General features: G+C 48.9%; 1 protein-coding gene across 1 annotated transcript in view; it reads left to right on the top strand.

The window, feature by feature from the left end:
- OTOA (otoancorin) overlaps window positions 1–12,287 on the top strand; it is a gene marked incomplete at both ends in the record, with an annotated part of 186,591 nt that overhangs the window by 101,677 nt on the left and 72,627 nt on the right. The window contains one exon of the mRNA XM_084250215.1: window positions 8,719–8,819. Coding sequence (XP_084106341.1) covers window positions 8,719–8,819 — 101 coding nt within the window. The remainder of the gene's footprint in view (window positions 1–8,718; window positions 8,820–12,287) is intronic.

Here is a 12,287-nt window from a genome sequence, read left to right as displayed (position 1 = left end):
TTTCCAGGTTTTATCTATTGTAAATAGTGCTGCAATAAACATAGGTGCAATAAACATAGGTGCACAAAAAAACATTTTGAATCAATGTTTTTGTGTCCTTTGGGCAGATCCCTAGGAGTGGAATTGCTGAGTCATATGGTAGCTCCATTTTGAGTAGACTGAGGAACCTCCAGACAGCTTTCCATAGTGGTTGGACCAGTTTGCACTCCCACCAGCAATGTAGGAGAGTTCATTTTTCACCGCATCCTCGCCAACATTTGTTGTTGCTTGTTTTTTTGCTATGTGCCATTCTTACTGGTGTAAGGTGGTATCTCAGTGTGGTTTTATTTGCATTTCCCTGATTATTAGGGATGTTGAACATTTTTTCATATGCTTGTTGGCCATTTGCATTTTCTCTTTGGAGAAATGTCTTTTCAGTTCTTCTGAGGCAGCACCTTTGATTGACACCCCACCAACCATCTCACTCTGCAAGGGGAGGTGCCCCAGAGTAAAGGGGGGTGTGTAACCTAAAGAAGGGGAGTTGTTCCAAGCATGAGGGGAGACACTGGCAGGCGACTGTTTAGTAACTAAGAGACCAGACCTGAGAATCAATCTAGAAAAAGGTGATTTTGTTAAATTGTCACCAGCCAATTTGCAGTTCCATATGCAAAGTGGCTGGGGTTAAAATCTGCCCCAGGTCTAGCTGTAAAATAGCTGTAAGCTATTTAAGGGATAAATATAGGTCTTTTTTGATAATTAAAAAAATTGAATGCTAGGGACTAGATTCACTTCTGTCCGTATAGTAATAGGGTGTGTTTTATGAAGAAGATTATGTACTATTTTCTTCAAGCGGATTTATATTTCTATGGTTCAAATCAAATCAAAATGTAGACATCGAAAAGTCTCATTCCTAGGACTATAGTTAAACACTTATGAGTTTATTGTATACTCCTCTGGTCATTTTTAAATTTTGTTACAGAATTGATGAGTGACTTGTCCTGGGTTTCCTTTCTGGAAGGTGTTTGGGGGTCTGCCGGAGGCTTGAGTAAGCAGGAGGTCTGTTTTATCAGCCCAGTTCCAGCTTCCATGGACCCCAGGTTTTTTATGGGTCACTGAGCCCCCCAGTGTCCTCAGTCATCAGCTTCATTTCTGTGGGCTGGTGCAAGGTCGTGGGCCTGGGGATGAGCATTCTACACCAATAGGCTCCAGCTCTTTGTCTAGGGGATACAGAACTTCAGCCTAGAGTTTGGATTCTATCCAGTTCTCTAGAGCTTGGATCAGCAAACTGCAGCAGGAAGGAACCATCCTGCTGGCCAGTTGTTGGCCACCTTGTTGGGCAGTTGTTTTTGTAAATGCCTTTATTGGAACACAGCTATATCCATTTATTTATGTTTTGTCTGTGGTTGCTTTTGCTTTACAACAGCAGAGCTGAGAAGCACAGAGAGACAGGATGGCTTTCAAAGCCCAACATATTTTCTATCTGCCTCTTTACAAAGATTTTGCCAACTCAGCTCTAGGAGCTGAAGAGGTCATGAGGTCTTCGCCTACAAAGTGCTCCCTGTGAAGTGCTCCACGTGAAGTGCTCCCTGGTGGTTAATGAAACCCTCTGTGTTTCAGCTCAGTCAAGAAGTCCAGGAGTCTCTTTATCACTCCAACTCCTCACCCTACGATCAATTCATCACCAATGACTGGAATTTTCCTCCCAAATATTCCTCGATTCCACCCACTCCTCTCCATCTCCAGCCACATCATTTTTTTTTTTAAGAGTTATTAATCTGTTCATACAAGAGCTGGGGCACAGGCCAGAGATGTGGGGAGTGACAGGATTCACCAGAGACAGAGTGGGGAGCAGAACAGGCAGACTGACTGAAATACACTGCTGAGGGGAGCAGTGGGCGAGTCAGGGAGAGGTCTGCTGCACCATGTGGGTAGCTCCCTGGCTGGGGATCGAACTCATGCTGTGGTGGCTGCGGACAGCTTCATAGGTTGTGTCGTAACCCCTTGTGCCACCAGGGAGGCCCCTCCAGCAGCATCATTGCTTCATCTCTTGCCTGGACCACTGCGGGCTGCACAGGACCCTTCCTCTTCTTCCTGCTCTCATTACAAAAGTTTCCATCCATTCCTCACAGAGCAGCCAAGTGAAGATCTGATTAGTCCAGCCTCCTGCTGAAAAATCCTTCCTTGGCTTCCTAATGTTCTTAGAACAGGGACCCGAACCCATGGTCCACTCTGCCTGCCTCCCCCTCTCTCTGCACTCTTCGACCTACACAGAGTTGTGCTCCCTCCAGCAAACAGGGCCTTTGCACATACTACTTCTCTGCCCAAATGCTCCCCACCCTTCCAGCTTTTCCAGTAAAGTCTTTGTCATCCTTCAGGTGTTACTGACCACATCCCTTCCTCAGAAAAAAGCCTCCGAGCTCTCACTATGTAACCCCCACTACAGGCACCTGCAGAGCTCTGTCCCCTGCATCTTCTGGGTCACAGCAGCAATTCTGTATTTGTGTATGTGTGTTTGTGTGTGTATGTGTGTGTGTGTGTTGTCTGTTTTTTTCACAAGAGCAGAACCTAAATCTGACTTTGCAGACCCAAATGCATGGCACAGTGTCCAGCACTAAGTAGAGAACTTCAATCAATAATAATCAGATTAAACAAAAAAGATCAGAGGGCCTCCCTGGTGGTGCAGGGGTTAAGTCTCAGCACTATCAAGCTTTCGCCAGCCACTGTGGCCTGAGTTCAATCCCCGGCTAGAGAGCTGACCCACGTGGTGCAGCAGACCTCTCCTGTCTCCCCCGCTGCTCCCCTCAGCAGTGCATTTCAGTTAATCCGTCTGTCCTGCTCCCACTCTGTTTCTGGTGGATCCTCTCACCCCCCACACCTCAGGCCTACACCCCAGTTCTTGTATGCATAAATAAATAAAATAAACCTCTTCAAAATATTTTAAAAATAGATCAGATAAATAAAGAACAACTCTTACTCCATTCCAGCCACCCCATGTGAGTGATCGGAGAAATTCTGCTCCAGAGCTCGTTGAGGTTTTAGGTGCCAGAGTCTCAACTTCATCCCCGGAGAACTGCATTTAGCGGCGGCGCGAGCTGGCAGAGCCAACCTTGGCTGGTGTTGATTGAACACCACTCTGAGACAGCAGCTGCTGAATTTCTTCCAGTGGGTGTCTCCAGCCCCAGACAGGGCGTACAGCAAACTTCCCTCCAGTCTGTGCCCAGAGATCACTCATCCCGGGAGGGCTGCTGGTCACACTTGCTCCTGGGGCTTCTTCTGCCTCTGGTCTCCCTGAGCTCAGCGGGTGGAGAGGCAGATGCAGAAAGACAGGCAGCTGTCATGCCCCTCCCCCCACGGCCTCCACTCTCCGTTAAGTTTTCCAGGGGATGCAGACACCGAATTTTATTTGTTTTTCTGGGCCTGAGCTGCCCCTTGACATGGCCGGTGATTGCTTTTTTAAAACCACGAAGGGAAAGTAGGTCCTTTCATCCACTGATAAGGTGCCAGGTGACAGGGAGATCAGCATCCCAACACATAAATCTGCAACTAATCCTTGGGAATCAATATTTTTCATTAAGAACCTGTGAGAGTTGGGCCATTATGGGGAAAATCTGTTTAGGTTGACACCTTGATGAAGTTATTCAGTCCAGGGGCTTAAGTCATTGAAAGGTAATAAAGAGCATGGAGCAATCTCGGGTCTGGTTAGGGGAGAAAACGATGGGAGTATTGAGCTCCAGTTCAGTGAAAAATGACCCCCTGATTTATCGGGGAACGATGGGGTGCCGGCTCTCAGCAGGTCAAGCCTGACACCATCGACATGGCGGCACCCACGCCCGCTGCCTCTCCATCTGCAGGCGCTGCTGTTTATAAGCTGCCTGGCAGCGGCAGGGCAGTGGGAAGGATCTCAGGGCTCTCGGGATACTGCCAGCCTTCTCCGAGGCCACCCTGATAACACGCTGCGCGTGGAAGACGCTCTCCTGTTGGTCACGGAGACAGGCGTGGAAGCTGTCGGCAGCTCCATGGCGAGACTGATGCTGTTGCTGCTGTTAAACCACCTTTATGACCCGTCAGATGGGGAGCGGCTCAGTCTGTCACCGGAAAGAGCCGGGCTGACTTGGAGGCCATCGGGAGAGGCTGTCACACATTTCCTGTGCCCACCTGTCCATAGACGCCGTCCTCGGATGGGCTCTAGGCCTCTTGGAAGCGCATTTTCTGGGTCCCCTCCCCTCTCCCTCCTCCCTGCTCCCTATCATCTGACCACTCCTCCCCTCGCTGCCCTCCCCTCCTCTCTCCTCCTTCCCTTATTTAAAAAAAGAAGAAGCCCCTACCCAGGACCCTGGATCCCTCTTGTTGTGTCTCTTGTCTCTGAGCTAGATGAAACCCCCATTTCTGGTTTTGTGTTGGGAGCCCCATGGCAGATCCTCACATGTTGGGGGCTGGACCATCTACACGACAAACAAGTCTCCACCTTGTGAATGTTCATCTCCTCTGTCACATCGCTGCCACGCATCGACCAGGGCTGGCAGCAGCACCGTGGCTTCCTCTCACATTTTCATGGAGATCGAAAGAGTGGCGGCGTCAGAGGGTTTAGACTGGATGCACTGGGGTATGATTTCTGATTTAATGCAGCTGAGAGACTCTGCCGGTGAGGGCGGGGGTGGGGGTTAAAGAGGTGAAAGGCACGGAGAAGCCCCACTGCCGGGAAAAGCCTCACTGGCACGGGCTGGGTCATGTGTGGGGACAGGAGGGTGGAGCCAGGAATCCAGGTGAAGATCTGAACTAAGGCATTTGCGGGGGGGGGGGGGGGTGGCTAGAAGCAGGTAGGTTCAAGGAGTAGCAAGAAGTCAAAGTGGTAAGAGGTGCTGACAGGATTTGGGTGATGAGGACAAGAGGTTACAGACGAAACAGGTGGGGCTGGAGTTCAACAGAGACGACAGGGCTCTGAGGTATTTTTTTTTTAAAGATTTATTTATTTATGCATACAAGAACGGGGGTACAGGCCAGATGCACTGACTGAAATACACTGCTGAGGGGAGCAGCGGGCAAGACAGGAGAGGTCTGCCGTGCCATGAGGGTAGCTCCCTGGCTACCCTCATGGCTACCCTCCCTGGCTACTGGGAATCAAACTTGTGCTGCACAGGCTGCGGACAGCCTCACAGCGCTGCGCTCAATGTGCTGTGCCACTGGGGAGGCCCGGGCTGTGAGCTTTTAGTGAGAAGAGGCATTGAAATTCCGACATGAACAGGATCAACTAGAGAGAGAGGGAGGGAGGGGACAGAAAAAGAACCAAGGTCAGATTGAGGCTATCAGAGGGTGAGGGTGGGGAGCCCTGGGGGCATGGGGCTCAGGGGACAAGGATGGCGGATGATGGGTGCTTTGGGGTGCTCCAAAGAGGCGTGAACCTGTTCCTCTGCATGATACCCAGTGTTGTAAACCGACGTCAGAAAAAACAAAGAACCAAGGGTGTAGGGAAGGAAGAGGAGACTGAGGTGTAGCCACAGGGAGAAGGGGAGCCATAGAGGCGTGGAGTCGTGGAACCCGTGGGTGCGCAGGGAGGGAGGAGCCGTCTGAGGGGTTAAGGAAGGCCACAACTCAAACTGCCCATTCAATCTGGCAAACGCCAAGTCACTTGTGAGCTTGCTCATTGAGAAGTGAGTGCAGATTGACCTTGGGACCAGCTTTCACGCTGTGTTCTGGGCTCCCAAGGGTGTCACCGCACAGAGCATTGGGAGTGGTGTCCCTGTTCCTCCAGGACCTGGATGGAAGTGGAGCTTCCAAGACTGCTTCAGAGATGCTCGGCTATGAAGAGGAGCGGAGGGGACCACGCTCTAGGGGAGTGTCACTTTCATGCTTTTAAATTTGGAGAGACTTGAGCTATTGCTTTGGCATGAAAGGGAAGGGCATGGGGATGAGGGGCCTGTGAAAGGTACAGAAAAAAAAAAGAGGCAGAGAATTTGAGGGTCCTTGTGTAGTCCTTGGGGATGTGAATCAGGATTATGTTTGTGAATGACAACAACCCCGGATTAAAGTAGTTTACACGAGCGAGCGAGGAGCTTAGTTTTTGCCTCAAAAAAAGAAGTTCAGAGTCATGCAGTTCAAAGCTGGTGGTCGGATCCTTTTATCTGGGGAGTGACTCTCAACTCATGATCAAAATGGCAGCTCAAACTCTCACCTCATGATCCAAAATGGCAGCCATCACATCTGCATTCCAATCAACAAGAAGGAGGAAGGGTCAAATTAGGTGTCACCTTTCCTCAAAGTTACACACAAGATTTTTTGTAAATCTTGTCAGCCAGAAATTAGTCACATGATACAATAGCAGGAGAATCTGAGAAATGTAGCTTTTTTTTTTTCCTCCTGTGTGTTCATGTGCCCAACTAAAATGAAAGTTCTGCACCTCCCTGGTGGTGCAGGGGTTAAAGACACAGCGTTATCAAGCTATCACAGCCACTGCAGCACGAGTTTGATCCCCGGCTGACCAGGGGGCTGACCCACATGGCGCAGCAGACCTCTCCTGTCTTGCCTGCTGCTCCCCTCAGCAGTGTACTTCGGTCAATCTGCCTGTTCTGTTCCCCACTCTGTCTCTGGTGAATCCTCTCACCCCCTGCACCTCTGACTTATACCCAAATTCTTGCATGCATAAATAACTACATCCTTAAAGAAATAAAAAAATAACAAAATGAATGTTCTAATTCTAAAGTAGACAGAGTGAAGAGATTGGGGAAGCTAATGGTCTCTGCCCCTGGAATACCGATAAGGGTTTGGACTAGGTATGTTTTGAGGGGAAGGGTTGCCATATAATTTATCAACCCAAATGAAACATTTATGGGGGGAGCAAAAGGAGGTACTAAAAATATTGTATAGGTATGAACTGATTTAGAGCAAGCATGGGACTGTGCTAGGGGGACTGGAATGTGAAAGTATCCTGATGGGAACAAGGTCTTTCTGGTTGTATCTCATAATCCGGCAGAGCCTGAACTCATCCCGCTGGAACGCATGTGTCTAGCTTTCTTAGGAAGTTTCCTATAAATGCCAACTTCAGGTGACAACTCTTCTGTAGGTATTTGTGCTCACAAGGCAGCGGCCACCACTGATTGATTGCTTTGTTATGTGACAACTGTTTAATTCATTTCCCACTCAATTTCGCCACAGCCCTCTGAGTCTTAGGAGCAGATACTATTATCATTCCCACTTTATAGTGAGTCCACTGATGCTTGGAGAGATTCAGAGATTTTCAGAATCATTCAAAAAGCAAGTGGCAGAATTCAAATTTGAACTGGCATCTGGAGAACACCGAACGCTGATCTTGTCGCTCCTCTATCAAGCTTCAGCCCCCCTTTAAGCATTCACTTGCCTGCCTGGCCTGCTTACCTGCTTGTGTGTCCTTGGGCTTACATTATGATTCCATATGCCTCGTCATTCAGGCAACTCATTTGAACCTTCCAGTTAGTTTCCCTTAGTTCTTCAAACCTTCCCTTGGGCTCCCGCCCTCCCTTTCCTATTCCACTCTCGGCTCTGCCCGCCATCTTGTTTCTATTTATTGACACCTCCATGACCTTGGGCCCATCAGGGACATCACATCAACTGGTTTTCCCACAATAGAGAGGGATGAAGATGAGACACAGAGGATAGGATGCAGCTGCAGAGAAGTTTGCTGATAGGGTGGTGGAGGCATTAAGCTCTTCCTCCTGTTGGCCACACTTTTCTAGCAGGAAGAAATAAGATCTTAGGGATTAGCATGGAAGATGGAGAAGATATGGAGCTGACCAAGGAAACTTAAAAGGATGGCCTAGCAGGGTGAGAGCCCTGCAGAGGCTGGGAGACTTACCCGTAGAGTTTCACCATCCCTCCCTAGGGTCAGCCTCCCCTGCGGTGGGGAGAAGTCAGGGTTGTGGGAAGGCTTGTGTATATATGCACCTGTGTTATTCTGCCACAGGTTACACCTAGTTATTCACACGTCTCTCTCCATGACTAGCCCGTTGGAGACATCAGAATCCAGCCCTTGTTGATTCAAGTACCCCCTGGCACAGGCACACAGCTTGGTACCCTGAGAAGGTCTTCAACAGCAGTGCTAAATAATTAAAAAAAAAAAAAAAACCACCTTGGGGACCTCCCTGGTGGCGCAAGGGGTTAAGCACCGCACTATGAAGCAATCTGAAGCCTCAGCAGGACGAGTTCGATCCCCGCCCAGCCAGGGAGCAACCCACATAGCGCAGCAGACCTCTCCTGTCTCGCCTGCAGTGTGCTCCCCTCAGCAGTGTGTTTCAGTCAGTCTGTCTGTTCTGCTCCCCACTCTGTCTCTGGTGAATCATCTCACCTTCCCCCAACCCCCCCCCCCCCATCTCTGGCCTGTACCCCAGAGGTTGTATGCATAAATAAATAAATCTTTAAAAAAAAAAAAACATGGTTTTATTTTTACCCAGTGTATCTTGACCTCTTAAGCCCTGGGTCTGCCTTTCATGCTTCATCCTCCATCCCCCCAAATCCTCACTTAAAAATGATTTAATCTTTTTAAACCATTTGTGCTTAATAGCCACTAATTCATTTAGTCATTAAAAAATTAGCCAGGCATTCAATAAAACAATAAATCACAATATTAAATAGCGATGACATGAAGAACAGCATTTACCTCCTTGCTTAAGCAGCTGGTTAGGGTTTTGTGATCCTGCTGTGCTCCTGGCACTGCATGTCCTGCGTCCTCAGGGACCTGCGACCCGGTGCGCTGCCTCCCTCTTCCTGCAGGTGGCAGCGCGGAGAAGTTGTTAAACCGATGCATTTTGGAATCCGGTTTTCTGGGCTCCAGTCCTGGCACTGTCACCTATGAGCGTGTGACCTTGAGCGAGGTATTTAACCTGTTTCCCCATCTACAGAATGGGGGAGAACAGACGCCCATCCCGCAGGGTTGATAAAAGGTCTTTTGCACAACAGAAGACTGTATCACTGCCCCCCCAAACCCCACCCCATGAGTCTGGGGGATGGACTTCTAGGCTGTGACCATCCGTGGGTTCTCCTTGGACAGCAAGACTCTCTGCGGCCACATCCCTCTGCGGGAAGGGAGGCGTCTAGCTTTTTAATTTTGCTCCCTGTGCTGTCCAAAGGCAGCATCAATTCTGAGCGAAAACGAATGTTTGCCTGCTGCTGGCTGGTTCTGTGCGTATTGATTAGCGACACAGGGGTGGGATGGGGGTACTGTTCTAGAAACACTCTCTTTGATTCCTCAAATAAATCCCCCCCGGGTCCTGCTAGGAAACTAATTGGGAGTTGATTCTGATGAATAAATGTGCCGCAGCCGCCGGAGGAATTGACCAGGCCGGCAGATGGCTGGAGCATGTGAAACACTCTGTCGCGGCCTTCCAAGGGGCGCATCAATAATAGATCGGCTCCAGTCCTCGGAGAGGGAAGCATTTCTGCAGCAGGTATGAATTATGGATGCCGTTTAGGGTAATGCGGATCTATCTCAAAGGTTCCGCTCAGTTTATGTGCTAGTAAAAGCCGGCAATTTGCTTGTGTTCCAGCTATAATTTGCGCTACATTAAGGGACCCTCCTTTCTATAATGGATGTGCGGTTCAACGCAGGCGCAGTCAGGCTTCGAGGCGCGCCCCGGACAGACGCAAGCACAGCCAGATGTGGGTGTCCACAGGCGATCGCGGGGAGCAGACCCTTTGCTGACCAGGCGGGCAGGCGGCTGCTGGTCTTTCTCACGGTCCTGAGAAGCAGCAGCGCGTCCCTCCTTCTGCGCGTCGCCCAGCAAGTGCACTGGCCGAATGTCCCCAGAGGAGCGCAGAAGAACCCATGCGTTGTCAGTCTAGATGGAAAGACCCAGCAGTTTTGCACGACAAGCGGTAGGGGAGGGGGTCAAGTGCATAGATTCTGCAACCAGACTGCCGGTGTTTGAATTCTGGCTTTGCCATTTCCAAGCTGCAGGACTTTCTGCAAATCACCCAGCCTTTCTGTGCCTCAGTTTCCTCCTGGCCAAATGATGGTCATAGTAGCAGCCAGGTATGTGCTGAAGCCCAAGCAAACCCACGAAAGCCAACTCTACTTAGCAGGTATTTTGTGAGCTGGTTGTTAAAAACAATCATTTAAAATGAAATTTTATAAACTCATACTTAAATTATATTAAAACCAAAGGCAATAAGCACTTAAAACTCATCAGTTCCTAATTACTTCACTGCATCTTCGTATCACCTGTGTGCTTTTCTATTTATGTCTAGTGTGTCTGTATTGTGACAGTGATGTGGCAGTGTGTTACTGTCCAACTCCAAGGCCCACGACAGCACATGGTTCCTGAGGTTGGTGATGTGGGAGCATTTACACCAGGGGCATGGGCAAATGTTTCCCCCAGGAGCTGATTGTTAAACTTTTAGGAGCACACCATGTTACAGGACCCTGGCCCTAGACCTTGCTTACCTGATATTCCTGTTATTGAGTCCCTGGCTAAAAGGCTGGCCAGCCATTCACCAGTAAGAAACAGACCTTCCACCCTACAGAGACTGCCTGCAGGCAATGACTCCAGAACCAGCTAAAACTTGATGGTTTTGCACACTCAGATGACAGAAGACTCACCTAGAAGTGACCTAACCCACGCCCAGGGAGGAGACTTGAGGTGCTAAGGAGACATGCCACAAGGGGAAGCATGTGGCTTCTCTGTGCATGCCCCAGTACAGCCCGGCCCAGACATGCTTCCTGCTGCCCCATCTGATAATGAGCTCCATAAAACCAGAATCTCCACCACTACCAGGCCAAATGTGGCTTAGGATATTTCTCTCCACCTCCTATTGTGTGATCCATAATTATGCTCCTCACTCGAAACCTCAAAATCTGTGAGGGATTAATGGGGGAAAGCCAGGAAAAGACCCTTTGGGATCTGTAACCCTAGTACTGACATAATACAATTGTTCGAAGGATGAAATTGTTAACGTGGTGAATATTGCTTTGAACAGGACTTGGCACATAGAAGCATCATATAAAAATTTGTTAGATATTTTTTCCTCAGAATTTTACAGTTTTCTAACACAGACCAAATAAATGGCCACTATATTTGAGTGAAAGCCTTTAAGGAACTGCACATTCTTCTTCTCAAATCTCCATGATCCACCCACCTAAGGAAAGACCTATTAACTCTCCCCTTGGGGTGAGAATAATATCAAGTTTCAGAGAAAAATTAGGTTTAAATGTGCATGTTCTCCTGTTACAGACAGATACAGATATATCTCCATGAAAGGGGGGGGGGTTGTGCTATCCCCTCCACCCCTTCCATGCAGCTGCCTTGAATCACAAGCCCCAGTATGCCATGAAGCAGACCTCCTGAGTGGGGGAGCTACTGGGAACTAGCGACAGAGCTGAGTGGAATGTGTAACATGCAAGACACGCAGGCCCATCACTCCTTGCTTCTCTGGCTTGACTTGTGCCCTTGTTCTGCTGGGAAGGAGGCTTGGAGCGGAGACATGCAGAGACACTTGGAAGGGACACTTGGGGAGGCCGCTCCTGGTCCTCAGCAGAGACACTGGCAGCCATTGCCCTGACTTCATGGTGGATTATCTGGCACACCTTAAATTCTGACTCTCTCCTTCAGCCCTGGCTCTTTGGGCCCTGCCTAGCCCCTTCCTTGTGGCTCCCTGGGGTACCTCAGACTGTGGCAAGCTTTTGGGCCTCAGTAGCCTTGCTTCAAGCCTACCCTGCTTGGTGGGACATTTGTCCAAGACGGGATGGGTCATTTCAGAGTTTTATTGGGAAACTATTATTAGGAATATTCTTTCTTCTCTTCGCTTTCTGCACCCTAGTTCTATGAAAGATCTTTCACACCAAGAGTCTGCTTCCTTTGTCTTTCTGTGGCACGTGGCTGGATCCTTTTTCGAATGTGCACCCTTTAACAATCTGGGGTCCCCGGGCGCCCCTCTGCCATGTGCTAGCTCTTCTTAACTTTTTAAAAGTAAAGGTAAGCTCAGACAAACTATTTCTTCAGTGAGGGTAAATATTCTAGTAGGTTGAGTAGGGTGGAATTCTGCTACCTACAAATTTGATCAAATTATTTCACCTCCTCAGCTCTTTTTTTTTTTCTTTTGGTTCAGCTGTAAAAAGAAGATAACAACAGACGTCTCGGGGGCTTGGGTTGTTCTGGTAATGTGCGAGCCAGTTTAACTTTTGGAATCTGCTTGCCTGGGTTCAGATCCTGCCTCTGGCACTTGCTGGCTTGAGGCCTTGGGAAAAACTCTTAATGTCTATAAACTTTAGTTTTCTCATCTGCAAAATGGAAGTGGTAACACTTCTATTTCTTGGTTGTTGTGCAATGAAATGGAACAATGTACTT

Source organism: Talpa europaea, assembly GCF_964194135.1.
Source record: "Talpa europaea genome assembly, chromosome: 12".
Taxonomy (NCBI): Eukaryota; Metazoa; Chordata; class Mammalia; order Eulipotyphla; family Talpidae; genus Talpa; species Talpa europaea.
The sequence above is the reverse complement of the archived record's forward strand: the minus strand, read 5'-3'. Positions and strand labels throughout refer to the sequence as shown.